The sequence below is a fragment of the Thunnus maccoyii genome, chromosome 1, assembly GCF_910596095.1.
Source record: "Thunnus maccoyii chromosome 1, fThuMac1.1, whole genome shotgun sequence".
Taxonomy (NCBI): Eukaryota; Metazoa; Chordata; class Actinopteri; order Scombriformes; family Scombridae; genus Thunnus; species Thunnus maccoyii.
The window spans coordinates 36,382,043-36,408,624 of NC_056533.1; the positions used below are offsets into that span (position 1 = coordinate 36,382,043).

Genomic DNA, 26,582 nt, shown 5'->3' on the forward strand with positions numbered 1-26,582 from the left:
GCATATATCCTCATCTCCATATATCCTGTCATCTCCAAGGTCACATTAAAGGACAGGTTCAAAATTTTTCAAGTCTGTCCTAAAACAACAGTCAGCTGCCCATATGAAGACTAAAAAAAAGGTTTTCCTCACTGTAATCAAACTCTCCATGTGAGAAGTTTAGAGGGAAAAATCACTATTTGGTGGAGCTGTTAACAACTCATAGACATGTGAAATGTGACCCCGACTACACACTGCTTTTTGTAAGACATCAAAAGCCAAAAAGGTTGGAAACCACTGGTTTCATCTTTAACAATGTGTTGTATTTTAAAAGCTTGTTATATTATCCATTGTGTCAAATCTTCATCTGGAAAGTAACTAAAGCTGTCAAATAAATGTAGTGGAGTAGAAAGTACAATATTTCCCTCTGAAATGTAGTGGAGTGGAAGCATAAAGTAGCATCACATGGAAATACTCAAGTAAAGTACAAGTACATCACAAATGTACTTAGTTACTTTCCACCCCTGATAAAACTGTTTTGTCATACTGTTATTGATCTGGAGACATTTTTAATTTATTTAACAAAAAAAATTGGATGTGTTCATTTCAAGTCAAGTTTTTTTTATAACAAGAAGGTGTGTTTTAATTTTAAATATGTATATACATATAATATATATACTTATATTAAAATTTAAAAAAAAGATGTTAATAGTAGGGATAATACTGTCGCTCCCCCCTCCTGTGTGCGGCAGAATGGAACAGTCCGTCACCGCTGGGGCAGCGCAGTGAGTGCTGACGGTGACGTCACTCCCGGACTGTTCCATTCTGCAGGCTGATCGTCAAGAGGAGGTTGTTGTTTGTTGTTTTGCTGAAGTGTTGAGCGAGAGAGAGAAAGCGAGCCGCTGCCCTGCTCCAATACCGATTTAAGAGTTACTCATTTAAAGGATACTAGGAAAAAAAGAAAGACATTTAAACCCCCAAATTAACCTTGAGTCGTGTTTATAATCAACTGCATCGAGCGGAAAGAGAGAGCCCGGAAACGGCAAACATGAAATGGATGTTCAAAGAGGATCACTCCTTGGGTAAGGGAGGAGGGAGCTGTTATTGTGGTTTACAAGAGTGATTAAAATGTTAAATAAAAACCCAGAGAAATCATAACAATAATATCTATTATGTTGCCCTGTGGGAACATTTCTTTGGAGTTAAACGTGTAGAAAACGTCACTTTAAACTGCGTCGGTCGTACAGAGTGGCCTGTCGGTTAGGCTTTTTGTTTAGAGGAGGCTTTGGTTTGTACATACACGCTAAATACAGCTGTAAATATTAATGTCAGCTCATGTAAAAGCCAATTCGCATGTCTCTACTTTAAAATAGATGTTTTGGGTTTGTGTGTGTCAACAAATCATCGCGTCATTGTTCTTATTTCCACCCCGGAACGACGACCTGCTTTCAGGCTGATTGATGGAGGATATTGACACATTAAGCTGCTAAGCCTCCATTCTGCTGTGAGCTGACTGTTTGCAGCTGGATATTAAAGATTTTTTAGTGTCTATATATGTAGTTAAACATGATATTTTTCTGTTTCCCCACCTGCCATAAACTGGAGGCCTGAGAGGCGTCACCAAGAGGGGAAAAAAGTTGTTTTGGCTGAACATTGAGGAGGCCTGCAGGCTTCTTTTGCATCCCTTCTATAGTGTTTTACATAATGACTTCTGTTGATGCAAAGTCATGATTATTGTCAATAAACTGACTAATCATTTGCTCTTTAGAGACACATGTAACTTTTCCACATTAAAATGTCTAAAAATGATTAGACCTATTTATATATTTTTATATTCCACTGTTTTACAGACGCTCCTTTTCTCACGATTGGGAGCCAAAAAGACGCTCTTTGGGCCCCTGTTAGACAGGAAGTTGTAATTCCACAGTTTGGTCACTATGTCAAATTGGCTTCAAAACCCCACGCTCTTCCTGGAGGCTTGGTTCAAACCCAGAGAAATTAGTAATTTTAATCAAGGTAACGGTCCGTTTCATTTGGTCTCCTGTCAGTGGCGTCATATCCCCTTTACCTCCTCTACTCGCCATAACGGGGAAAGACCAGATAATACGTCAGGGAATCAGAAAGGAACTTGACAAACTAGCTAGCTAGCCACACTGTTGTTTACTATTGTTTATATTGCTCACTCATTATGGAGCACAAGATTATTTATTACCGTTTGCTGCTCGTTCCGTCGCCGAAGCTGTCCACGTAAAGCCAACGTTAGCTAACGTTACTTGCCGCTATTTTATTAGAATGGAATGACATAACATGAATATAAATTTAATACATTACTTTATCCATGAATATGATTTAGCCTCTCTTCTTTTCTTCTGTCTGAGTCACATCAGATCGATTTTCATCAATGAAGACAACAACTCCCATGATCCCACGCTCCTTCATGACATCGTCAAACTGTTTTTTGTTATTGTTTTGCTTGAGAGACCCCTGGTGGCGAAAATTAAACTGACAGCACTTATATAGCGTTTTTCTAGTCTTATCAACCACTCAAAGCGCCCCACAGTGTTTCTATGCTCACACGTTCACACGCATTTGGGGTTCAGTATCTTGCCGGAGGACACCGCGACATGTGGTGGCATTTAGCCCTATATCATATAATCAATTATCAGCTTTTCATTTAATCATTTGGCATATGAAATTAAGAAATAACCTGATGTCATGATAATGCTAGTTATAAGTAACCAGACCTCAAAGTGATGCCTCAGAATTGTCTTTTACTAGCAGCCAAAACATCCAGATATCTTTGGTTTTTAATAATATATAATAAAATATGTAACTCTTGATTTATGCAACACTTTCATTCACAATTAAGATAAAATCCTCATAATTTACAAGAGAGATACAAAGAGTATTCATACTAAAAATGTATAATAATAATTATAATAATCTTACAGCATCTTTCATACAAAAAATGCAGCTTTAAGTGCTTTACAACAAAAGAAATGAACACAAAAAATTTATTCATGATAAAATTAGTTATGATGAAAGTAGACAATTCTGACAACATGTTTGATGTTTTAACCATTAATTCATAATCGAAATTAACTTCCTGTTGACAGACTAGCTGATAATGACAAGTAGAGTGTTTACAAGCTTTAAAAAAAGGGGCTTTAATGATCAAATTTACATATTTATCCTTTGTGTTAAATCTTAATCTGAAGTAATATATTTAAATATTGATAATGTACATGTAAGTAGCATTTTAATGTATACTGGTGGGTGGTCTAATCTATAGAAATATATATTTTATTGGGTTTTTTTAATAAAAGTGGTCAGATCGTATGTTTTCCATAAAAATATTGATCTGAAAGGAAACTACAGCTGTGAAGTAGATGTAGTGGAAGCATAAAGTAGCATCAAATGGAAATACTCAACTGACATGTCTGATATTTAACTTCCTGTCGACAGACTAGCTGTTAATGAGAAGTAGAGTGTTTACAGACTTTAAAAAAAAAAAAAAAAGGCTTAATGATGCAATTCACATATTTGTGAGAACATATGAAATGTTGCTGCTGAGAAATAATGTGGTTTTTAAAGGTGCAGCACTTCAAAACATTACAAGTGTAAAAACAAACAAGTACATGTCAGAAATATTTGGCTTATGTCCCACCTCAGTGTTATTGTTAGTGCCCGTTATAGGACCACATTACCCATAAACACCCACTACCTATTCTTCTTATTATTATTATTATAATTATTATGATACAGACAGTTACTAGCTATTGACTGTTGATTAGTTGCCAGTTATTGAATTAATTATTCAGAGTCAAGAAAATCGGGACAATAGAAAACATTTTAGGCAACGTCTTTGGGCTTTGAGAAACAGTGATTGACATTTTTCACCATTTTATGACATTTTAAGGACAAATGATTACTTGATTTGAGAGAATAATAGACAGATTTATTGATAATGAAAATAAACGGTAGTTTCAGCCCTAAACTGTATTGTTCTTGTCAGTATACTGTTTTTGTAGTTGATATACAAACAGATCAACATAATATCCCTTTATACTAACAGGAAATTATAAAATACATAAATGCAAAGTAGAGTGTAGAGGCTAGGGTTAATGATCAGTTAATCTTTTGATTTTTTTGATTAACCAATCAATTGTTTAGTAATTTAGTAATAAATTGTGAAATATTCTCATAAGTTTCCCCAAGATGACGCCATCAGATTTCTTTTTGTCCGACCAACAGTCCAAAATGCTGATCTATTTAATTTACAGTCATATAAAGCAAAAAAAAAGTCCTGTTTTTTTATAATAATTAATTGATTATCAAAGTTGTGTTTTTTTTACTGTCAAAAAGCTAATCAGTTATTCAACAAATTCTTTCAACACCAGTAAAAAGCTGACTAAAAATTGTTTTTGTTATCAAATTAAAGCCGCAACGATCAGTCAATCAATCAGTCAGTTAAAAGAAGATTAATCTGCAAGTGTTTCGGCAATTGATTAATTATCAAAAATATTTTTTAAGCAAAAATGTGATTCTGATGTTTTATAGACAAAACAACCCTTTCATTCATAATAAAAAATACTCATTTAAAAGAAGCCTACTACTACTTTTTAGTAATGCCAGAAAATGTAAAATATTCAATGAATACTTTGAGCTGGACTTCAGTGTAGAAGCTGCCAGTCTGCTATAGACAGTACAGAGTTAATATGGTTAATAAAGTTTTCTAGAAGCTAACAGTGACAGGAGTGACAGATGTGGAGGTTTAACTGGTCTCGGTGAGTTTAAATCCACTGCAGCTGTCTGTGAATCTCTTACCTCAGCCGTCAAATATCGATCTGTGTCCGTCTGGTGAAGAGGAAGTGTTACCTAAAAGGTTTCTGTCGTCACTTAACATCAACCTCAATAACACAAATGTTTGTTTTTTGTCCTGCAGAACATCGATGCATAGAGTCAGCCAAAATCCGCAACAAGTACCCTGACAGGGTCCCGGTGAGTAAAAACCATCACCGCTGACTTAAAGAAGGTCGTTCGCCGTGTGATGCATGTTGGCTGTAATCACGTCTGCTGGTGCCTCTGTGTGGTTTGTCAGGTGATCGTGGAGAAAGTGTCTGGATCACAGATTGTGGACATCGACAAGAGGAAGTACCTGGTCCCCTCCGACATCACAGTGGCTCAGTTCATGTGGATCATCAGGAAACGCATCCAGCTGCCCTCAGAGAAGGCCATCTTCCTGTTTGTGGACAAGACGGTGCCTCAGTCAAGGTGAGGGCCGGGAGACAGGAGGAGGGGTTCGGTTTTATGTTTTACTTCAGAGGTTCCCGACCTGCTGGTACCGGGCGCCAGGCTGCAAGGAAACTGAAGATAATTAGTTAACTTAATAGGCTAGTTTTGCAGAAATTACCTTGAACTTGGTGCATTTTGCTCCCCGTCATGTCCGCAACAGCAGTATGTGAGGTAACCAGACCACCATCACTTCCTCTCAGCAGAATCTGAATATTACTTATTTGTCATTTTTAAATTGAGTAAATAATCATAATGAAATACAGAGGAGGAGGACAAAATATGGTTTAAATTAGAGCTGAAACAACTAATGTTACTAATTGATTAGTCGAACAACAGAAAAGTAATTGGCAACTATTTTGATAATCATTTAAATCTTTTTTTTTCTAGCAAAACTGCTAAAGATTCATTGTTCCTGGTTTCTTAATTGTGACAATTTGCTGGTTTTCTTCATCCTATGTGATGGAAAACTGAATATCCTCTGGTTTTAGACTGTTGGTCGCCAAAAAAACAATACTTTTGAAGACTATGTGATGGGCATTTTTCACTGTTTTTCAAACATTTTACAGACCAAACAAATAATTAACTAATCGAGAAAACAATCAACAGATAAATCGATAATGAAAATAATTGTAAGTTGCAGCCGTAGTGGTCTTTAGTTGGTAAGTTGTAAATGTACAGAACAGATTACAGTGTGTCCGTAAATAAACGCTGCAGCTTCTCAAGACCAAGAAAAGTCACGTCTGTTGTTTCCCACAACTGCTGGAAAACTGAAAGGAGGTTAGCTTCAAAGTTAGCAACAATGAGGTTAGCCTAACCTGACGACACTAAACAGAGAAATAGAGAACGGAGAACCGTGTGGCTGCTAATCACGCCAGCAGAAATGCTAAAGATTCATTGTTCTCAGTTTCTTAATTTTGACGATTTGCTGTTTTTCTTTGTTCTGTTTGATAGTAAAGTGAATATCTTCTGGTTTTAAACTGTTGGTCGCAAAAAAAAAAAAAAAAAGCATTTGAAGACTATGATCAAGAAAATAATCAACAGATCAATCGATAATGAAAATAATTGTTATTTGCAGCCATTAGTTTAATTACAGTCTCTCCTGGAAGGCAGTGGTAGTGTTGAACTCTGTTTTTTAACATGAACAGTGACAGAAATAGTTGAATGAAGAAAGTTTAAATCGAGCTCTTTTCTCACCTCTGCATGCCCGGCCAAACAGAGAAGTGGGTGTAAATGTCAGACTGTCAGATTCAGTTGTGGGGGGGCGGGGGGGCTTCAGAAACCTGCTGAACTAGAATTGAACCAGGTCAAAAAAATGATGGCAGGTTAAACAGCAGGACGTTTATAAGTCACCTTATGTTTGTTTTTTTTATGCCTGTAATTGGCTCTGTAATGATCTGACCTGTTGACACACAAATGCCTTCATGGTCATATAAGGTAGTTAAGATTAAACCATCAGTCAAAGTCACATTTATGACTTTTATCAACAGGAACTCTGTTTAGTTTTATCACCACAGTCTGGATGAAGAGACACTGTCGCCTTTTAACATCTATATTTTTATGGCTGGGTGTAGAAGTGCTGACACTCCCCCCCCCCCCCCCCCCCCCCCCTTTTTTTTAAATAAAGTTGACACCTGGAAATTATTAACTAGAGAACGACACGCAGAGTGAGCAGTAGTCGCACCTATGAGCACCAAACGCTCAGACATTCCTCATTGTCATTACTCAGCACTTACAGCCAGTATTTTTAGCTCTGTCAGGGAGAGCAACAGGCAGGAAGGATTACAGCATGAGTCAGAGGAAAGGAAAGTGGAAAGTGGCCTCTGGGGGGATTCCAGCGAGACTTCTAAGCATGTTTTCTGTTTAAAAGGCCATGTCTTGTGTCATCATGAAGGTCCAGTGAAGAAATAACTGTGTGAAAAAACAACCAGAAAACTAAATCTAGTTACACTTTCACACTTACCCATCTGCTGTTAAGTCCCAGTTTCTTCTCAGGTTTTACTAGCAGGGCAGGGCGATATCACCTAAATGACCTCAGCAACAGTTAATCAAACGATATCTTATTAAATACTAAATACACAAGACTGTTTTTATTATCAGGTAATCTGTGGGTTATATTCTCGATAAATGGCTTTGTCTACGCCCGTTACAGTTTCTCAGTGACCATTGTGACGTCCTCAAATGTCTTGTTTTGTCCCGACCAACAGTCCACAACCCAAAGATGTTCAGTTTATTCTGTCATAGACGACAAAAGACACCAGAAAATATTCACAATTGAGGCTGGAATCAGATTTTTCTTGACTCCAAACGATTAATTTAATAGTTGGCAACTAATCGACAGTCAATAGCTAGCAACTATCTGTATGATGATAATAATAATAATGATAATAACAACAAGAATAAAAATATCCTCCCTGTCACAGGAAGTAGCGGGTGTTTATGGGTAATGTGGTCTTATAATAGGTACTAACATGCTAACACTAAGACGCTGGAATCAGAGAATTTGGACTTTTTTCTTAACAAATTACTTAAAAGGACTAATCGATTATCAAAATATGTGGCAATTAATTTATAGTTGACAACTAATCAATTAATCAGCTAATAGTTGCAACTCTTCCAGACATTCCTGTCTGCTCCTGTCTCTTTAAATGTACTATATTGTCATATAGATTCCATACATATTGAAAGAGGATGCAGCTGGTTTCTCTGTTTCCTCTCTGCTTACCAGTGAAACCAGTATCCCCAGTTTGGCTCTCACTCATTATGAAAGTGTTGACATCATCATCATGTGTTTCCTCTCGCATGTGCTCGCAGCAGTCGTTAACTCTGCGTCTTCCTTCCCGTTGCAGCATCACGATGGGGCAGCTGTACGAGAAAGAGAAGGACGAGGACGGCTTTTTATACGTGGCTTACAGCGGTGAAAACACCTTCGGTTTTTAAAAAGAAAAAAAGCCGATGATCGTGACCCCGGCCTTACCTGCGGCGCCGCTCGGCCACACCGACACCCCTCCCGCATCTAATCACAGCCCCGACTCGGCCCCTGGAGAAACCCGTGGGAAGCCCCAGAGAGATTCAGTGACATGAATGCAACAGAATGATTGACTGACTGCTCACCTGACTGGATAGAAATAAACGAGTGCACCGGTGTGTTTTGTTCTGGCCCATGTTGCACCAGTTCTTCATAGAGTCATAGATTAAGTTGTGTATAGTGTGTTCAATTTCAATTATTATTATTATTATTATTTGTTTTGATGTTGTGATTTGAGTGTTTTTAGCTTTTTTTTTTCCACCTTTGAAACGATATGTGTGAATGAGTTTTGCTTTTAGTTATGCTTTCTTCTTTGAAGACAATATTTAAAAGAATTTTAATTTAATTATTTGAAGGTAAGGTAGCTGGATGACCTAACCAATAAAAATATTAAAGTTAAACTGGGTCAGTTTTTTTTTTATTATTATTATTTTGAATATTTGCACAATATTTATTTTAACTAAGTTTGATCAGCTTCGACATGTGCAACTTTTTATTCTTCACTGTCCACATAACACTTTTACTCAAAATATAAATTACAACATCAACAAAATACACAATCCATGATTGAAAAGGAGCCGGGAGAAGAAGAAAGATGCACACAATAAAACACTCGTACACCAAAGACGGAAGACTAAACACAAACATTTAGTTCATGTTGTCCAAATATTTGGTCTTGGATCATTTGAACATTTATTGAAATGAAAGCATGTGAGAAGTTTAGAGGGAAAAATCACTATTTGGTGGAGCTGTTAACAACTCATAGACATGTGAAATGTGACCCCGACTACACACTGCTTTTTGTAAGACACCAAAAGCCAAAAAGGTTGGAAACCACTGGTTGTATTTTAAAAGCTAATCTAATAATCTTTCCATTCAAATTGTTTTAGTTTTATTTGTCCAGTTTTTCAGATCTCTTGTCTCTTACATTTCTGCCTCTACTCAAAAACAATGGAGGAGAACTGAAATTCATTTCTGCTGCTCACAGCTTTGTCAACAGCCACAACAACAACATGTCCTTTCTGAATCAGCATCTTGGTTATTCTTGATAATTCGCCGATGTCACTATAATATGTCATTATCTGTAAGAACTTTTTTAGTTAGTTCCAACGAACACTGACAACACCCACGAAAATAATGCAACATCTGTCCGCGGCCTTTCGTCTGTGGTTATGACTCAGTCAACAAAAGCAGAAGTATGATCAGCGAAAATGTATTGAATGTATATAAGTATTCATTGTGTTCACTATGCAGTCTGGCTTGGAGTGTTAAACTAACAAATACATGTAAGAGCATTTTAATGTTGTAGTTTATTGCTGTGAGGCCAATTTTAGCTACTTTGGGTAGATTAATAGTAACAGCACTGCATCATATTATATAAGTATCATGTTTAACTAATAATAATACACTATATAGCACCTTTCACACAAAGTGCATAACAAATTTTTAAAAGAAAAGACAATTTAAACAACAGAATATTGAAATATTTTATGCAAAAACTTGTAATTATATGTAGTGGAATAGAAGTACAAAGTATAAAATAAAAATACTCAAGTAAAGCAGAAGTACCTCAGACTTGTTAAGTCCAGTACTTCAGTAAATGTAAGAAGAAGTAATGTTCTATTAAAATCAACTGTAAAATGAACAATACTTAAATTAATGCTATTGACACACACTGTATGTCAGGCTGTGTGTGTAAAATGATGCATAAGACATATTTCCATTTGATGTGATGGTGCAGCCATAAACACACGAGGTCTTGGGTTTGAATATTTCGCTCACTGTAAACATCATATAGCTTCAATTAAACGCTGGAAGAAGTCGATACCAGTGATGGAAGAAGTACTGAGATAATTTCTTTACCCTGATATACTGTTAATATTCTGACCCTTCACAGTATCTCCTTATAATTAGTCTCTGTACCACATCTTTTTTTTTCTATTCATAAATATCTCATCAGTCACTCATAAATGAGTGATTTAGAGGATGGGTTCACAAAACAAAGTCTGTCTTAAAATAACAGTCAGGAGCCCAAATGAACATGAAACCTGTTTTTCTTGCTGTAATCATTCCTCCTGTTCATACTGACCATTAGAAGATCCCTTCATAATGCACTTACAATGGAAGTGATGGAGGACAAAATCCACAGTCCTCCTTCTGTGCAAAAATGTATTTAAAAGTTAATCTGAAGCTAATATGAAGCTTCGGCGTCCAAATGAGTCAAATCAAGTAGATATCTTTCAATGTTACAGTCTTTTTAGTGTCAAAGTTCCTCTTTTTGTTACTATACTTACACCGCAGCTCAACAGGGAAACACAAAGAGGGAATTTGATGCTAAAAAGACTGTAAATGTGGTATATATCCACTTGATATGACTAACTCAGACTGATGAAGCTGAAAATAAAAATGAATTATTGCACTAAATGACTGTGTGGACACATTGTGGATTTTGACCTCCATCACTACCATTGAAAGCACATTTGAAGGATCTTTTAATATCCAGTATGAACAGGAGGAACGATTACAGCGAGGAAAACCTTTTTCACTGTTCATATAGACACCTGACTGTTGTTTTAAGACACATGGGAAAAAATGCGAATCTATCTTTTACTGAAGCTCTCAGAGAGTATTCTTTAGGTTTTACAATATTTGTTTATGGAGAAAAAAACATTTGCAATCACACTGATTCAAAGGAAGAATCACAACATTTCAGGTTAAAATAATGGTGTTCAGGGTGTTTTTGCTGCTCACAAAGAAACAATAATCTATCACAAGTCCAAAGACTGTAAAATTGTCTGGCTCAGTAGTTTTCTTTTCCTATTTTTACTTCTGCATCTGCAAAGGTCGTTCTACGAATATCCTCTACTTGGTAGTAAACAAACAGAATTTCCCTGATTCATAGTTCAGATGAAATTTTTGTTACATTCTCACACATTTATTCTGCTATCTGTGCAATTTTTTTATTGATTTTTTTCAATCCTGTGACTTTGGGGAAGAGGTTGAAGAGGTATTCAGATCCTTTATTTCATTAAACACATTAAAAAACAAAATATATTTTGTTGCCAAAAGTTAAACATCCTGCATTCAAAATTCTACTTGAGTAAAAGTACATAAGTATTACTAGCAAAATGTACTTAAAGTATCAAAAAATTGTCCCTTTCAGTGTTAAATTATGGAGCCCCAAACGTCCCAAAAGTTGATATTTTTTATTTTATGTGTACAAGATAATAATTTGTCTGCACGAGTGTTTATTTTGTTAGATAAAAAAAAAAAAAAACTTTTTGGGGCTTCAGGGGGTGTCATGTTGGTTATTCTGCAGTATAATGTACAAACCTTACAGTTCCTATTAGTACGTGGCGATGTAGGTTAGTCTAATCGGGTACAGCTGTGCTTGTTTGCAGGGCCTTTAATCTACAATAATGCACCATCTTTTTATAAACTTATTATATCTTTTGTAAGTAAAAGCAATGTAGCAGCTTTAGCGGAGAAATAAATGTGGTTCAGGTTAAAAAGTTGGATATTTCCTCTGACTTGTAGAGGTAGAAGTACCAAATAATATCCCAGTAAAGTATAAGTATTTGTAAATGTTTTGGAGTGCCGCAGGGAATCATACTGAGTCAACTATTATTTTGTATATGAAAGACCTCTGCTCTGTATATAAATACTCTTCTTGTGTGCTTTAAGCCGACAACAAATTAATCTTCTTCTTCTCTTCCCCAAATGGTGGTGTGATTTACTCCAAACAGAATTTTATTTTTCTATTTAACCAACTACCACCGAATTATCGGTCCCTGTGACACTGTCAGACTCAGAGTTTTTGAAAAAAAAGGATCAAAATCAATGCTTGGTCTGGTAACCCCACTTCTGTCTAACTCCACACTCCCAGATTTTTTTAAATTTTCAAACTTGTAGTCTTCAGCTCCAACCGACACTGACTCAATTTATCAGATTTCACCACAATCTGTATATAAAGATGAACGTGGCGAGGTGTGACGTCATCCCGTTGGCACTGGAGCCAGTTTGAAGCCCAGAGTTGCATCTTTTCCGTTTGGAGCCAGGAGTGCGGGGTGTTGCCTTTCACGCTCTGGTAACACGCCCCGCTACCCCAGACCCAAGCTAATGCTAGCTTACTGGGAACACCGAATGCTGCACACTTGGGCTAACATTAGCTACTTTAGCTAAATTGTACTAACAGGGCAGGTATCATAATCAAGTAACATTAAACTCAGTGACATATTGTGACAACAATCCGACTCAGTGTGAGTCTTGGAGCCGGGGAGAGCAGCAGGTGAGCCAACTGTCAATCACAGCTGTCAATCAATGCCGGAGGCAAACAGAAAAGTCTTCAGCTGCGATTTAAAAGAACTGAGAGTTGCAGCAGACATACAGTTTTCTGGGAGTTTGTTCCAGATATGTGGAGCATAAAAACTGAACGCTGCTTCTCCATGTTTAGTTTTGACTCTGGGGACAGAAAGCAGACCTGATCCAGACCACCTGAGAGGTCTGGATGGTTCATAATGTAGCAGCAGATCAGAGATGTATTTTGGCCCTAAACCATTCAGTGATTTATAAACCAACAGCAGTATCTTAAAGTCAATTCTTTGACAGACAGGAAGCCAGCGTAAAGATCTGAGAACTGGAGTGATATGATCCACTTTCTTGGTCTTAGTGAGGACTCGAGCAGCAGCGTCTGATTGTTTAGGGAGTCCTGTGAAGACAGCGTTACAGTAGTCAAGTCTACTGAAGATAAATGCAGGACAAGTTTTTACAAATCCTGCTGAGACATAAATCCTTTAATTCTTGATATATTCTTCAGGTGATAGCAGGCTGACTTTGTAATTGTCTTAATTTGGCTGTTGAAATTCAGGTCTGAGTCCATGACTACACCAAGATCTCTGGCTTGGTTTGTGGTTTTTAACATTATTGATTGAAGCTTTTAAACACTCTTCCTTAGCTCCAAATACAATTACTTCAGTTTTGTCTTTGTTTAACTGAAGAAAATTCTGGCACATCCAATCATTGATTTGTTCAATGCACTTACTCAGTGCTTGTATTGGACCACAGTCTCATGGTGATACGGTAATTTGTGTGTCATCCGCATAACTGAGGTAGCATATTTTGTTGTTTTCCATAATCTGAGCCAGTGGGAGCATGTAGATGTTGAACAGAAGAAGCCTCAGAATGGAGCTTTGGGGAACTCCGCATGTCATTTTTGTCCACTGTGATGTGTAATCACCCATAGACACAAAGTAGCTCCTGTCCTTTAAGTAGGATTCAAACCAGTTTAGCACTGTGCCAGAAAGTCCCAACCAGTTTTCCAGTCTGTGATCAACTGTGTCAAATGCCACACTGAGATCTAGTAATGCTAATACTGTAATCCTGCCACTGTCAGTGTTTAAGTGTATGTCATCGAAGACTTTAACAAGAGCAGTTTCAGTGCTGTGGTGTGGTCGAAATCCTGACTGGAAAGCATCAAAACAATTGTTTAGTGCCAAAAAGTTGTTCAGCTGTTGAAAAACAGCTTTTTCAATGATCTTGCTTAAAAACGGGAGGCTTAATATGGGCCTATAGTTGCTCATTAGTGAAGTGTCTAGAGTGTTCTTTTTTAAGAGTGGCTTGTTGACGGCAGTTTTCAGGGCCTGTGGGAAGACACCTGAGAGAAGAGATGCGTTGACAATCTGTAGAATATCTGAGGCCATGCAGTTTGAAACAGTTTTGAAAAAGCCTGTAGGCAGAATATCAAGGCAGCAAGAGGAAGATTTCAGATGTTGTATAATGTCCTCCAGGTTTTTATGGTTGATCGGATGGAATTGTGTCATACTACTCAAATTGATTTTAAGTGGACACAGGTACAACGCATATCCTGCACCTGATATGGAGGCACTGACTGCTTGTCTAATTTTCTGAATTTTGTCGGTGAAGAATGAGGCAGATTCATCGCAGGCCTTGGTGGATAGAAGTTCAGGGGCTACTGACACAGGAGGGTTTGTTAGCCTGTCGACGGTAGCAAATAAGGCACGTGCATTATTATTATTATTATTATTGGCAATGATGTCAGAGAAGAAGGACCGCCTTGCATTTTTCAGTTCCAAATTATAAATGTGATGTCTCTCTTTATAGATGTCATAATGAACCTGGAGATTTGTTTTTCACCACCTGCGTTCAGCTTTTCGACACTCTCTTTTTTCCATTCTGACCAGCGAGGCATTTCTCCACGGAGATCTTTTCTTACCAGAGACAGCCTTCACCTTAGTAGGTGCAATGGCATCAATAACATTTGTAATTTTACAACTGAAAGCATCTACAAGCTCATTGACCAAGACCCAAGAGAGGGCAGGTATAACAACGAAGGCCTGAATAAATATTTCACCGGTGTTTTCAGTGATATACCGTGTTGTGATTACCTCTGTTTGAACATTTGTGTGCATGGAGATAGCACTCTCAAAGAAAACACAGGAAAGATCAGAGAGAGCAACATCAGTCACCACAACCATAGAAATGTTCAGACCCTTAGAGATAATGAATTAAGCAGAAATTTGCAGAGCAGCAAGGCTCACTTGTAGTTTGAGTGTGTTTTTAATCTGTAAATAATGTGTCCCAAAGAGTATCATGTAGTATTTCTTGCTCCTATTAAAATACAGTTATGTTTTTTACAGTAGAGAACCAACTTGCCTGACTTCTAGTTTTTTATTCTGGTAACTGTCGGTGTTTAATCGTGTATAATTTCACACTTTCATTTTCTTTTGCTACTGTACTGAAGTTCACAGAAATAAACAAATTAACTTCTCACTATTTCCTCGTATAATTATATTGTGTCATAACTAGAATAATGAAGTAAAAATCTATTCGCTTTTTTTCTGTGTAGAAAACTTTTGGTTCTCAGAAAGAGTTGAGGAAGTGAAAATTACAGTGTCGACCATGCAGTCGTTTCACATCATTATATTATATTATATATATTATATAAATGTTACAACAGCCACTACTTCTTATACTGCAAATATTAGTAATACTGCTAATGTTCACATTGTACTACTAATGCTTTAGCTACTATTACTACTAGTACTACTAGTATTTAATTGGGATATTTTTCACAATCATCTCTAGGGAAATGATTTGAAATCCTTATTTTATTTGAACAATTTGTCGTTCATTTTCCAGAACAGGTCACTTTGTGATATTCAGGAGATTAGGAGTAATATATGTATATGTATATATATATGGTATAAACAAAAATAATGAACTTATTCTCTCATAAAGAATAGCTATAGTGTAGAACCTTATGTGAAGTATAATTTAAACAAAAGACAAAGATCCCTATGTGCACATTCAGTAACTTTACCATCGGCCTTGGAGACCGGCAGGTTTAATGTCTCTTGAGAGGAGAACAAACTGTTTGTTGAGTGTGTTCGCTGAAACTGAGAATGAGGTTCATTTTTTGTTTTACTGTCTTGTCTATGAGGATGTAAAGGATGTAATTTTTAGTAAAAATGTCCTCCATTGATGTTGATTTCTTTGGGCTGGATGATAATGAAAAACTTGCTTCAGGAAGTGCACCTTTTTTGTAGCAGTTTTTATTTGCCAAGTTTGGGAGAGAAAGCAGAATATTTTGTTAAACACCGAACTGTAAAATAATCTGTAATTTTGTGATGAAATGTTTGACCACTACATCTGTACTGTTGGTGTCTTGTAAACTCACGAGGGTTCAACACTTTGTGTATATGACACAAAACCACTATTACTGCTTATACTGCTAATATTAGAGGACTGCTAATAATATAGAGGAACTGCTATTATTCTTCCTGCTATTTGCTATTATTACTGCTATTGAAAGTCTCAACCTACAGCTACTACCACTAAAAGCAATAATTATACCACTGCAATTTCTACTACTACTACTTCAGTCAACTAAATCAATGAAACAAAAAGCACTGCTCATTAAAAAAAAGGAGTATGCATTCCAATTAAACTGGTTTTGAGTCTAGTCCCACATCAAGTCCCCCTGCACTCAAAAATGTGTTTTATGTATTGTTCCCTCACTTGGATGTTGTTTTTAGTGTCACTGCAGAATGATGTATGTGCAAAGTTTTCAAAGTCATCTTCTGAAGGAAGAAAGTTTGGTCCAGTGTGCAACTTACGAGCGATTCTTCTCCATAATGCAACACCACGAGGGAGGTGTCTGATCTTCCCAAATGTATTCTGCAGTATGACAACGAGCCCAAACATCCAGCCAGAGTCATAAAGAAATATCTTCAGCAACAAGAAGAACAAGGAGTCCTGCAACAGATGGTCTCTGATCTCAACATCATGGAGTCAGACAGGAACAACCGACCTGCCGAGTACCTGAAACACTGTGTGCAGGTGAACTGAGGAGAACTGCTGCTGATTTAAAGACAAAGCTGCTCACATTTAGGTTTCTTCTGTTTACTGAATTTTGTATCAAGTTGATGAATGATAAATGAAATTGATAAAGTGCTTAAATCTTTTACACAGTACTGTATATATCTCTAGATTTCGAGGGACTAAATGTGCTTTTAAGAATTTCAGACTTCTTTTAAATGCAGAAAAGAACAAGGTAAACTATTCCTTCACTCGTCCTTACACCCGCCCTGCATTCGTCCTCGTTGGCCTTATCTCAGTGTCTTCCCAGCCTGCCCCGGTGTCTTGTCAACTGTTCCTTGTTGTCTAATTAGGTAAGTTTGTACTTAAGGTCTGGTTTTCAGTTGAGTCTTGTTGGATCATTGGTTATGTTTTGATACAGTCAGCCAGCTTTGTGTTTTTTGCCTGCGACTCTTCAATAAAGAAGTCTCCTCAGAATTGCTTGACCTGCTGTCCTGCATTTGGGTCCATTTCCTGCTATTCTACATTAGGGATGTGCAGAGAGCCCAGTATTTGTATTTGTATCTGTTTTTGTTGAGGCAGCAAAATTACTTGTATTTGAATAAAAGTGGAAAGAGGCTTAAAAATCCTGTTTTTGTACTTATTACGCTTTTAATTTTAGAAAATTAAAGTGTTACAATAAGTGTTGATGAACAAACTACCTACGAAGGAGGTCCCCACACCAGGTCTCGAACTGGAGTCTCCCAGATCATAGACGACTGCGCTGACTATTGAACTAAAACTTTACTCATTGCCTCTTTGCAGACAGACCTCTACCTATTTATACACCCATAACACAGAGACAGCACACTGTGTAACATGTAGAAGAACTTCAAAGGTGATTCTTGCTTTGCACTTTTCATTTATTCCCTTTTTTTACAACCCAACTTTGTGGAAAGGAGAATGGGAACAACAGGTTATGGAGAGTCTCTTGGGACCCCTGATAGATGTAACAGGACTGCCCAGCTTCTATATAAGCTGGAGGCAGTCAGTCATTTGCCCTCTCTCCTCTGGCTTCCATGTTGGTTTTTGGTTGTGTTTAGTTTCATTTATCTTTTAGTTATATACAATAAATCCATTTTAGTTACAACTCATGTGTGGTCTCCCCTCCTTTGTCTATCTATGGCTATCTATAAAGCTCCACTGCTAAAGCTTCCAAACTACCTCACATCTCTTCTCTCATTTAAATCTTATAACTACATTATCCAATAACAACCTAACACTCATTTTGGCAGAACTGGTTTCATGTACTCTGCACCTTTTGAAATGGAATAAACTGCACATATGACATTATCACGTTCATGTTTTCTCTGTATTGCAGAATATAGCACTTAACAGAGAATAGAGAAGAGGAAGGACAGGGGGAAACCACCGGGTGCTTTCTTAGAATATAATTAAGCAATGGAGAGATCATTAGTATATAAAGGGAATCCAGAGCAGGTCTCCAGCATCAGATCACCCCTGAAGATCGAAGGCTTTCATCCAAACAGCAGCACATCTGTCTCTGTTGAGGAACCATGAAGACTCTGGCGGCTTTCATCCTTCTGACTCTGATCTGCTTCGTACATCACAGCTCTGCAGGTCAGTGACTCTGCTTGATTTCTCTGAGATGCCACTAAAACTGCATTTAACAGACTAAGTGTTATGTTATGTTAAGTATTAAGTGTGTGTGTGTGTTCACAGCCAACGGTGCAGTGTTCGCGACTTCAGACGGATACTGTATGGGCCACACTCAGATGAAAATTCCTAAGCAGAAGGTGAAACATGTGATGGAGAACCCAAGTCACTGCACAACCAAAGCGATTATGTAAGTATACAGGTTTTGTTTTTGGATCACATTAGATTGTACCGATATTAATCATCTACCACATATTACATGTACTTTTAATGCAATGATTTTGCATCAAAAGAAAATCAGAGAAACCTGCAATTTTTTCTTCCTGCCAGTAAGTAAAAATAAGGTAGAAATACTTCTTTAAAAGTAAAAGCTTTAAGTAAAAATAGTAGCACACAGAGTATTAATATATATAGTATTAGCAGCAAAATGTCCTTAAAAGTATCCTGTGTGTGTTTTTTATGATTTCAATGAACTGACAATTGAGGAAAATATTCAGTTCAGTGTATTTAGTGAGAAGTGCTGAATGTAAAGAAATCTGAAATCTCTACAATGAAATATAAAAGTTAAAAAAGAAGTACTTAAAAAAGGAATATATTCCTTTTAAAATCAAACTACTTTGTATTGAGGGGTTATTTCATCTATAACAATGTCTCATATTTTATGAGGTTTCATATGTTTTTATATGTAAATCTATGTATCTGTGCAGGTAAAGACGTCAGATAAATGACTTAAAAGTAAAATATTTCTTTTTAAAATGTAGTGAAATATAAAGTTTCTGAAGATGGAAATGCTGAGTAAAAGTACTTAAAGTACCATAAAAACTTAATTTCTTGAGTATTTCTCTATAACAATAACTATTTATGACTAAATAATCAACAAAACACAAATACAGAAATGTTAGATGCCAATCAGCAAATGACCAGTTAACAAATTGATGTTTAGTAGGTTGCAGAGTCTCCACAAGGGAGCGCTGTTCAGTCGTTATATGTGAAGACCTTCAGGTCTAAAACAGGAGGATTTGATTATTTCTATTTTCTGCTACTTTATATTTCTATTTCAATTCATTTCTGAAGTAAATATTTGACATTTTACTCCACTACATTTGTTTGACAGCAGTAGTGCAGATTCAGATTTTACATACAAAACATTCAGTGGTGGAAAGTAACTAAGTACATTTACTCAAGTACTGCATTTAAGTACAATTTTGAGGTACTTGTACTTGTACAAAGGTTAGTGTAAGTCTCCAGGAAATGAATGTAAGTCTATGTAATGTCCACAAAAGTGACCTAAGTCAACGTATGCTTGTGCCTCTAACAACATACAATATGTTTTGTGTGTTTCTTACAGAGTCACGTCTGTGTGTGATAGGCAGTATTGTATTGATCCAAATTTCCGATGGGCAAAGAGGCTGTTGGCAGAATTTGAGAAGGTCCCTGATAAGACGTCTCCACCTGCTCCTTTCAATAGCTCCAAGTGTGAAAAGGAAATATAGTGATGTGGTGCGAGAATGCTGTTCCTTTGTGTACTGCAATGACGTGTAAATGATCTATTTTAGTGGTTGTTGTAATTGATAATCAATGATAATTACACAGAAAAGTATCTTTGCAGGTTAAAGCTGCCTTTAACTGACATCGTCACCTTTGAAAGTTTCATGTTTAATGACTTTGATTAAAATACAGCTTGAAATACTTTCTAGAATATTAAACACACCAGCCAAAGTTTTGTCTAAGATTAGAAAATAACAAGTGGTACTACGGTTTATTACTGACTTTTTTAAATGTATGTTTATTAATACTACACGAGCTAATGTCTCTTTCTGTGTAAAAGCTGTATGTTTGTATTATGTACTTAGTTTTTAGCTTTTTAAGTGCAATATATATCCAACGAGGTAAAGGCTGTTTAACATATCTACAATAATTTAATGTACTTATACTATTTAAAAGGAGAAAAAAGACTGTTACTCCTTCTATATGAATGCAAATCCTTTCATGAAAATATGTGTGCAAATTTTTGAAATTTCCATAATTATGTAAATGTTGATGTGAACTTCTGTGTTGATTTCCAAGAATAAAACCTGTTGAGACAGAAATACAAAGGTTACTGAGTATGAATTTATGTAGTATTAGAAAAAATTCATTTGAAATCTGAAGCTAAAGTATCATCATTACTGTAATAATAATGATAACAAATGTAAGTCCCAATATTCAGCATTTATAAGCAGTATATAAATGGTTTATAACACTATAATGTAGATGTAAGCAGATATAAAACAGTTGAAATAATATAAAATATGTCTTCATAGGAAAAGTTATAATTGTTGACAAACACTGTACATTAATAAACACTTAGATATGTTCTTATGTCTGTTTCTAACTACATTATAGTGTGTTACAAACAATTATTAAATATTTGCATACTACTTATGAATAACAGTGTTACCATTAACATAAAACTGTAAAAAAAAATCCAACAAGTCCTCCAAAGTAAACGACCAAATCTGTCGTTTGACCATGTGACTCCAGAAAGTCGAGTCGGAAGTCATCCCCTAACCTCAACACCGTGGTTATTACTGCTGACATGACGACGAATGTGGCCCAACTTTAAGGAAGTAGTAACTTTAATTTACACCGCACGTTCCTCTAATCTTAACAAAGTGATCATTATAACCCAAACCATGACCTTTAACCCTAACCAGACCTTGACCACAATGTTGTCACATCATAAAACATCATTATTGTTTAACAGTGATGTGTAACAGTTTTGGGAAACATAGGAAAATGATGTTGTTCTGCTGATTAAGGTGCCAGATTAGAAAACGCTCCTATGTGTCGTTCTGGAGTCACATGGTCAAACCAAGCCCGTTCTCATTTCCAGGGCGTCGAATACCAACACTTTGTCACACCCTTTGGCGTCTGTATGAGGCGCACCGGGCTTTCAACTAACTCCAATGTAAACCCATCTGTGTCATTATTAGACGACATGAGACTGATGACCGATGACGTCTATACAAGGTGACAATTTCCCTCTTAGCACGAGGCATGCTGGGTGGATGACTAAATAGTTAGATGGTAAAAGGTGGATTTTGTTGCAGTCATTGTGTTTACTGTTGCCATGACAACGTTTCATATGATCATTTCAATTCAAACCATGATCGTTCCCTAAACCTAACCAGATCTTGACCAGCTCTGAACGCGTAATATTGCCGCATATGGATCTACATCAGATTTAGCTGAACGCGTGGTGCGTCTCATACAGACACCAAAGGATGCTGACAAAGCGTATTTGACGACCTGGGATGAGAACGTGCTGTCAAACAACATATTTGATCATTTAATGTGGAGGACTTGTTGCGTTTTTAGCTCCGTTTTTGGTCTCCACCAGCTCCTCAGAAAGACATCTGTCTCTTCAGCTGCTAAAATCCTCCATTTTTGTGTCACCAGCTCATCACTGCATTTGTTTGTCTGCTGTTTAACGTTAGCGTAGTTTTTAAAGTTATCTGAGTGGTAACGTGCATGTTAATGAAGTAACGTTACCGCAGTCGTATCTTTAATGTTTTCTGTCCCAGTGTGTGAACATCAGGGTTGAAAATTTAAAATTAAGAATAAAATCCACGAACCTTGATGGTTAAGTCCCTGCTGCCATTTAGTATTATATGTTTCAAACTGCATTTGACAAATGAGTATCATGTGATGTATCAATAGATGACATCTGATGACAGTAAACATTATTTTGTTCAGAAAATGTCACGTTTTTGTTCATGATTTAGACTCTGCTGGTTAAATGATGTTACTTGGAGTTGAACATCTGGTTCCTTGATTGTCATTTTAGACCTTTTATCAGGTTATGATGGACACACAAATCAATCATGTCATTTCCTCCACTTGAACATATGAAGGAGAGTCGTCGATGTTTCAGGCAGTTTGTGTTACAGTCTCCTCCTTTAGGACTTTGTTTTTTCTGTTTTTCGTGTGAATTCAAAGCAAAACAAATCAAGTTTTTCCTGTTTTAGTCTGCAAAAGTAGCGTCTCATTTGACTCTTGAAACACATTGAAGTGCAAACACTGTTGTGTAACATTAATTACTAAACTATCCGATAGTTTAGTAATTAATTTTACATTAGTGTACGATTAATTATTTTTTTTTTTACTAGGCCAACTCACTGATGAAAGTAACTTCTCCATCTGTCTTCTCTACAGATTTTTGATGATGTGTGTTCATGTTGTAACACTTTGAACCATCCAGACATTTCATAAAGAAAAGCCTTCTTTTTGTTTAGATGTCGTTATCACGTTTACTATGATTGCGCAACTGTTTCACATCTATGTGACTGGCTGAGAGAGCGTTAATCATCACACCCACTGATCTATATTCACCGTCATCCATCCCTTTTGAATGTTGCACTGCTGCACGTACATAGCAGGTGCACACGGAGATGTCCACACAGTCTGTGAGCTTAAGACCCACTACGCTGCTCTTGTCATTGCACTTAATCAGTTAAATTAGGGCCCAAATGTATTTAGCACATCTGTCCGAGTGGACAGACATAAATACTGTAATTTATTCGAATGAATGAATAAAAACTTTTTGAAAAGATCTTCCTCTGATTTTTTTCTCAAATTAGTCCCTGTATTTGTCTGTCTGTCTATCTATCTATCTATCTATCTATCTATCTATCTATCTATCTATCTATCTATCTATCTAGATAGATAGATAGATAGATAGATAGATAGATAGATATACAGATATAGATATAGATATATTCTATAGCGAAAAACAAGTTGTTGTCTGGATTGGGTTTCTTTTCTATTCCAATTGCCGACTTGCAGACTAAAACAGAAAAGCATGTGGATTTTCGTTTGTTTGTTTGTTTGTTTTAATTCACACGAAAAACAGAAAAACAAAGTAATACATTGATTGTTTATTCTGTTATGAGTCAAGTTGAACACAGCTTTGGGTGGAGACTACACGGACCCCAAATGAAGGCGGACAGCACCTCCTTCCTGTTAAAAAGACGGACAGTGCGTCCGTCCAATCAGCGATGAGTCTTGTCAATAGGAGAGCGTCCAATCAGCAACAAGCTTCGTCGATAGCAGGTACCTACCTTTTCCGGTAGAAGTTAGTGTTGCTGTGTTGTCAACTTTTACGGTTGTGATTTCTGATTTGTTGTCGTGTTTTCTCTTTTGTTGTTGTGTTTTCTCTTTTGTTGTTGTGTTTTGTAATTTGTTGTTCTGTTTTGTAATTTGTTGTTGTGTTTTGTCATTTATTGTTGTGTTTTGTTATATGTTGTTGTGTTTTGTCATTTGTTGTTGTGTTTTGTCATTTGTTGTCGTGTATTGTTATTTGTTGTCGTGTATTTTGTCATTTGTTGTTGTGTTTTTTGTCATTGTGATCTGCACTTCAGGGCCACCGTACATCTGTCTCTGTTGAGGAACCATGAAGACTCTGGCGGCTTTCATCCTTCTGACTCTGATCTGCTTCCTGCATCACAGCTCTGCAGGTCAGTGACTCTGCTTGATTTCTCTGAGATGCCACTAAAACTGCATTTAACAGACTAAGTGTTATGTTATGTTAAGTGTTAAGTGTGTGTGTGTGTATGTGTTCACAGGTCCCCACAGGGTAGGGTTCATGTCTGAAGTCGGATGCTGTATGAACCACACTCGGAAGATAATTCCTAAGCAGAGGGTGAAACATGTGGAGGAGACCCCAAGTCACTGCCCAACCAAAGCGATTGTGTAAGTATACAGGTTTTGTTTTTGGATCACATTAGATTGTACAGATATTAATCATCTACCACATATTACGTGTACTTTTAATGCAATGATTTTGCATCAAAAGAAAATCAGAGAAACCTGCAATTTTTTCTTCCTACCAGTAAGTAAAAATAAGGTAGAAATACTTCTTTAAAAGTAAAAGCTTTAAGTAAAAATAGTAGCACACAGAGTATTAATATATATAGTATTAGCAGCAAAATGTCCTTAAAAGTATCCTGTGTGTGTTTTTTATGATTTCAATGAACTGACAATTGAGGAAAATATTCAGTTCAGTGTATTTAGTGAGAAGTGCTGAATGTAAAGAAATCTGAAATCTCTACAATGAAATATAAAAGTTAAAAAAGAAGTACTTAAAAAAGGAATATATTCCTTTTAAAATCAAACTACTTTGTATTGAGGGGTTATTTCATCTATAACAATGTCTCATATTTTATGAGGTTTCATATGTTTTTATATGTAAATCTATGTATCTGTGCAGGTAAAGACGTCAGATAAATGACTTAAAAGTAAAATATTTCCTTTTCAAATGTAGTGAAATATAAAGTTTCTGAAGATGGAAATGCTGAGTAAAAGTACTTAAAGTACATAAAAACTTAATTTCTTGAGTATTTCTCTATAACAATAACTATTTATGACTAAGTAATCAACAAAACACAAATACAGAAATGTTAGATGCCAATCAGCAAATGACCAGTTTACAAATTCATGTTTAGTAGGTTGCAGAGTCTCCACAAGGGAGCGCTGTTCAGTCGTTATATGTGAAGACCTTCAGGTCTAAAACAGGAGGATTTGATTATTTCTATTTTCTGCTACTTTATATTTCTATTTCACTTCATTTCTGAAGTAAATATTTGACATTTTACTCCACTACATTTGTTTGACAGCAGTAGTGCAGATTCAGATTTTACATACAAAACATTCAGTGGTGGAAAGTAACTAAGTACATTTACTCAAGTACTGCACTTAAGTACAATTTTGAGGTACTTGTACTTGTACAAAGGTTAGTGTAAGTCTCCAGGAAATGAATGTAAGTCTATGTAATGTCCACAAAAGTGACCTAAGTCAACGTATGCTTGTGCCTCTAACAACATACAATATGTTTTGTGTGTTTCTTACAGAGTCACGTCTGTGTGTGATAAGAAGTTTTGTTTTGATCCAGATTTCCGATGGGCAAAGAGGCTGTTGGCAGTATTTGAGAATTTCCCTGATAAGACGTCTCCACCTGCTCCTTTCAATCGCTCCAAGTGTGGAAAGAAAAAATAGTGATGTGGTGCTAGAATGCTGTTCCTTTGTGTACTGCAATGACGTGTAAATTATCTATTTTACTGGTTGTTGTAACTGATAATCAACGATAATTACACAGAAAAGTATCTTTGCAGGTTAAAGCTGCCTTTAACTGACATCGTCACCTTTGAAAGTTTCATGTTTAATGACTTTGGTTAAAATACAGCTTGAAATACTTTCTAGAATATTAAACACACCAGCCAAAGTTTTGTCTAAGATTAGAAAATAACAAGTGGTACTACGGTTTATTACTGACTCTTTTAAATGTATGTTTATTAATACTACATGAGCTAATGTCTCTTTCTGTGTAAAAGCTGTATGTTTGTATTATGTAGTTAGTTTTTAGTTTTTTAAGTGCAATATATATCCAACGAGGTAAAGGCTGTTTAACATCTCTACAATAATTGAATGTACTTATACTATTTAAAAGGAGAAAAAAGACTGTTACTCCTTCTATATGAATGCAAATCCTTTCATGAAAATATGTGTGCAAATTTTTGAAATTTCCATAATTATGTAAATGTTGATGTGAACTTCTGTGTTGATTTCCAAGAATAAAACCTGTTGAGACAGAAATACAAAGGTTACTGAGTATTAATTTATGTAGTATTAGAAAAAATTCATTTGAAATCTGAAGCTAAAGTATCATCATTACTGTAATAATATTGATAACAAATGTAAACCCCAATATTCAGCATTTATAAGCAGTATATAAATGGTTTATAACACTATAATGTAGATGTAAGCAGATATAAAACAGTTGAGATAATATAAAATATGTCTTCATAGGAAAAGTTATAATTGTTGACAAACACTGTACATTAATAAACACTTAGATATGTTCTTTTGTCTGTTTCTAACTACATTATAGTGTGTTACAAACAATTATTAAATATTTGCATACTACTTATGAATAATAGTGTTACCATTAACATATAACTGTGAAAAATCCAACAAGTCCTCCAAATTAAACGACCAAATCTGTCATTTGACCATGTGACTCCAGAAAGTCGAGTCGGGAGTCATCCCCTAACCTCAACGCCGTGGTTATTACTGCTGACATGACGACGAATGTGGCCCAACTTTAAGGAAGTAGTAACTTTAATTTACACCGCACGTTCCTCTAATCTTAACAAAGTGATCATTATAACCCAAACCATGACCTTTAACCCTAACCAGACCTTAATCACAATATTGTCACATTATAAAACATCATTATTGTTTAACAGTGATG

General features: G+C 36.1%; 3 protein-coding genes across 5 annotated transcripts; all 3 read left to right on the forward strand.

The window, feature by feature from the left end:
- The first annotated feature begins 796 nt into the window (after positions 1-796).
- Positions 797-8,700, forward strand: LOC121913942 (gamma-aminobutyric acid receptor-associated protein-like 2). Its single transcript, XM_042387727.1, has 4 exons — positions 797-1,061; positions 4,925-4,980; positions 5,081-5,253; positions 8,121-8,700. Exons 1-4 carry the CDS (start codon positions 1,028-1,030, stop codon positions 8,209-8,211), a joined length of 354 nt encoding a protein of 117 aa, XP_042243661.1. The 5' UTR covers positions 797-1,027; the 3' UTR covers positions 8,212-8,700.
- Positions 8,701-18,135: 9,435 nt separating this feature from the next.
- LOC121901928 (C-C motif chemokine 7-like) lies at positions 18,136-25,924 on the forward strand. Of its 3 annotated transcripts, XM_042419036.1 has the most exons (5): positions 21,112-21,304; positions 23,232-23,386; positions 23,695-23,790; positions 23,899-24,025; positions 25,183-25,924. In XM_042419036.1, the coding sequence occupies exons 3-5, from the start codon at positions 23,727-23,729 to the stop codon at positions 25,325-25,327; spliced, it is 336 nt and encodes a 111-aa protein (XP_042274970.1). In that variant the 5' UTR covers positions 21,112-21,304; positions 23,232-23,386; positions 23,695-23,726; the 3' UTR covers positions 25,328-25,924. The 3 variants fall into 3 exon arrangements, with proteins under 3 accessions (XP_042274976.1, XP_042274970.1, XP_042274967.1); XM_042419042.1 differs by lacking the exons at positions 21,112-21,304; positions 23,232-23,386 and adding an exon at positions 18,136-18,171 and having other exon boundaries at positions 23,706-23,790; XM_042419033.1 differs by lacking the exon at positions 21,112-21,304 and having other exon boundaries at positions 23,378-23,439.
- Positions 18,165-20,382, forward strand: LOC121901944 (C-C motif chemokine 18-like). Its single transcript, XM_042419051.1, has 3 exons — positions 18,165-18,256; positions 18,359-18,482; positions 19,641-20,382. Exons 1-3 carry the CDS (start codon positions 18,193-18,195, stop codon positions 19,783-19,785), a joined length of 333 nt encoding a protein of 110 aa, XP_042274985.1. The 5' UTR covers positions 18,165-18,192; the 3' UTR covers positions 19,786-20,382.
- Positions 25,925-26,582: the final 658 nt, after the last annotated feature.

Excerpts from the sequence above, each read along its gene's own strand:
- LOC121901944 (XM_042419051.1), top strand. The coding sequence starts at position 18,193 with ATGAAGACTCTGGCGGCTTTCATCCTTCTGACTCTGATCTGCTTCGTA. Across the intron at positions 18,257-18,358 it reads CGTACATCACAGCTCTGCAG|CCAACGGTGCAGTGTTCGCG; the intron begins GTCAGTGACTCT and ends GTGTGTTCACAG. Across the intron at positions 18,483-19,640 it reads TGCACAACCAAAGCGATTAT|AGTCACGTCTGTGTGTGATA; the intron begins GTAAGTATACAG and ends TGTTTCTTACAG.
- LOC121901928 (XM_042419042.1), top strand. The coding sequence starts at position 23,727 with ATGAAGACTCTGGCGGCTTTCATCCTTCTGACTCTGATCTGCTTCCTG. Across the intron at positions 23,791-23,898 it reads CCTGCATCACAGCTCTGCAG|GTCCCCACAGGGTAGGGTTC; the intron begins GTCAGTGACTCT and ends ATGTGTTCACAG. Across the intron at positions 24,026-25,182 it reads TGCCCAACCAAAGCGATTGT|AGTCACGTCTGTGTGTGATA; the intron begins GTAAGTATACAG and ends TGTTTCTTACAG.
- LOC121913942 (XM_042387727.1), top strand. The coding sequence starts at position 1,028 with ATGAAATGGATGTTCAAAGAGGATCACTCCTTGG. Across the intron at positions 1,062-4,924 it reads CAAAGAGGATCACTCCTTGG|AACATCGATGCATAGAGTCA; the intron begins GTAAGGGAGGAG and ends TTTGTCCTGCAG. Across the intron at positions 5,254-8,120 it reads AAGACGGTGCCTCAGTCAAG|CATCACGATGGGGCAGCTGT; the intron begins GTGAGGGCCGGG and ends TTCCCGTTGCAG.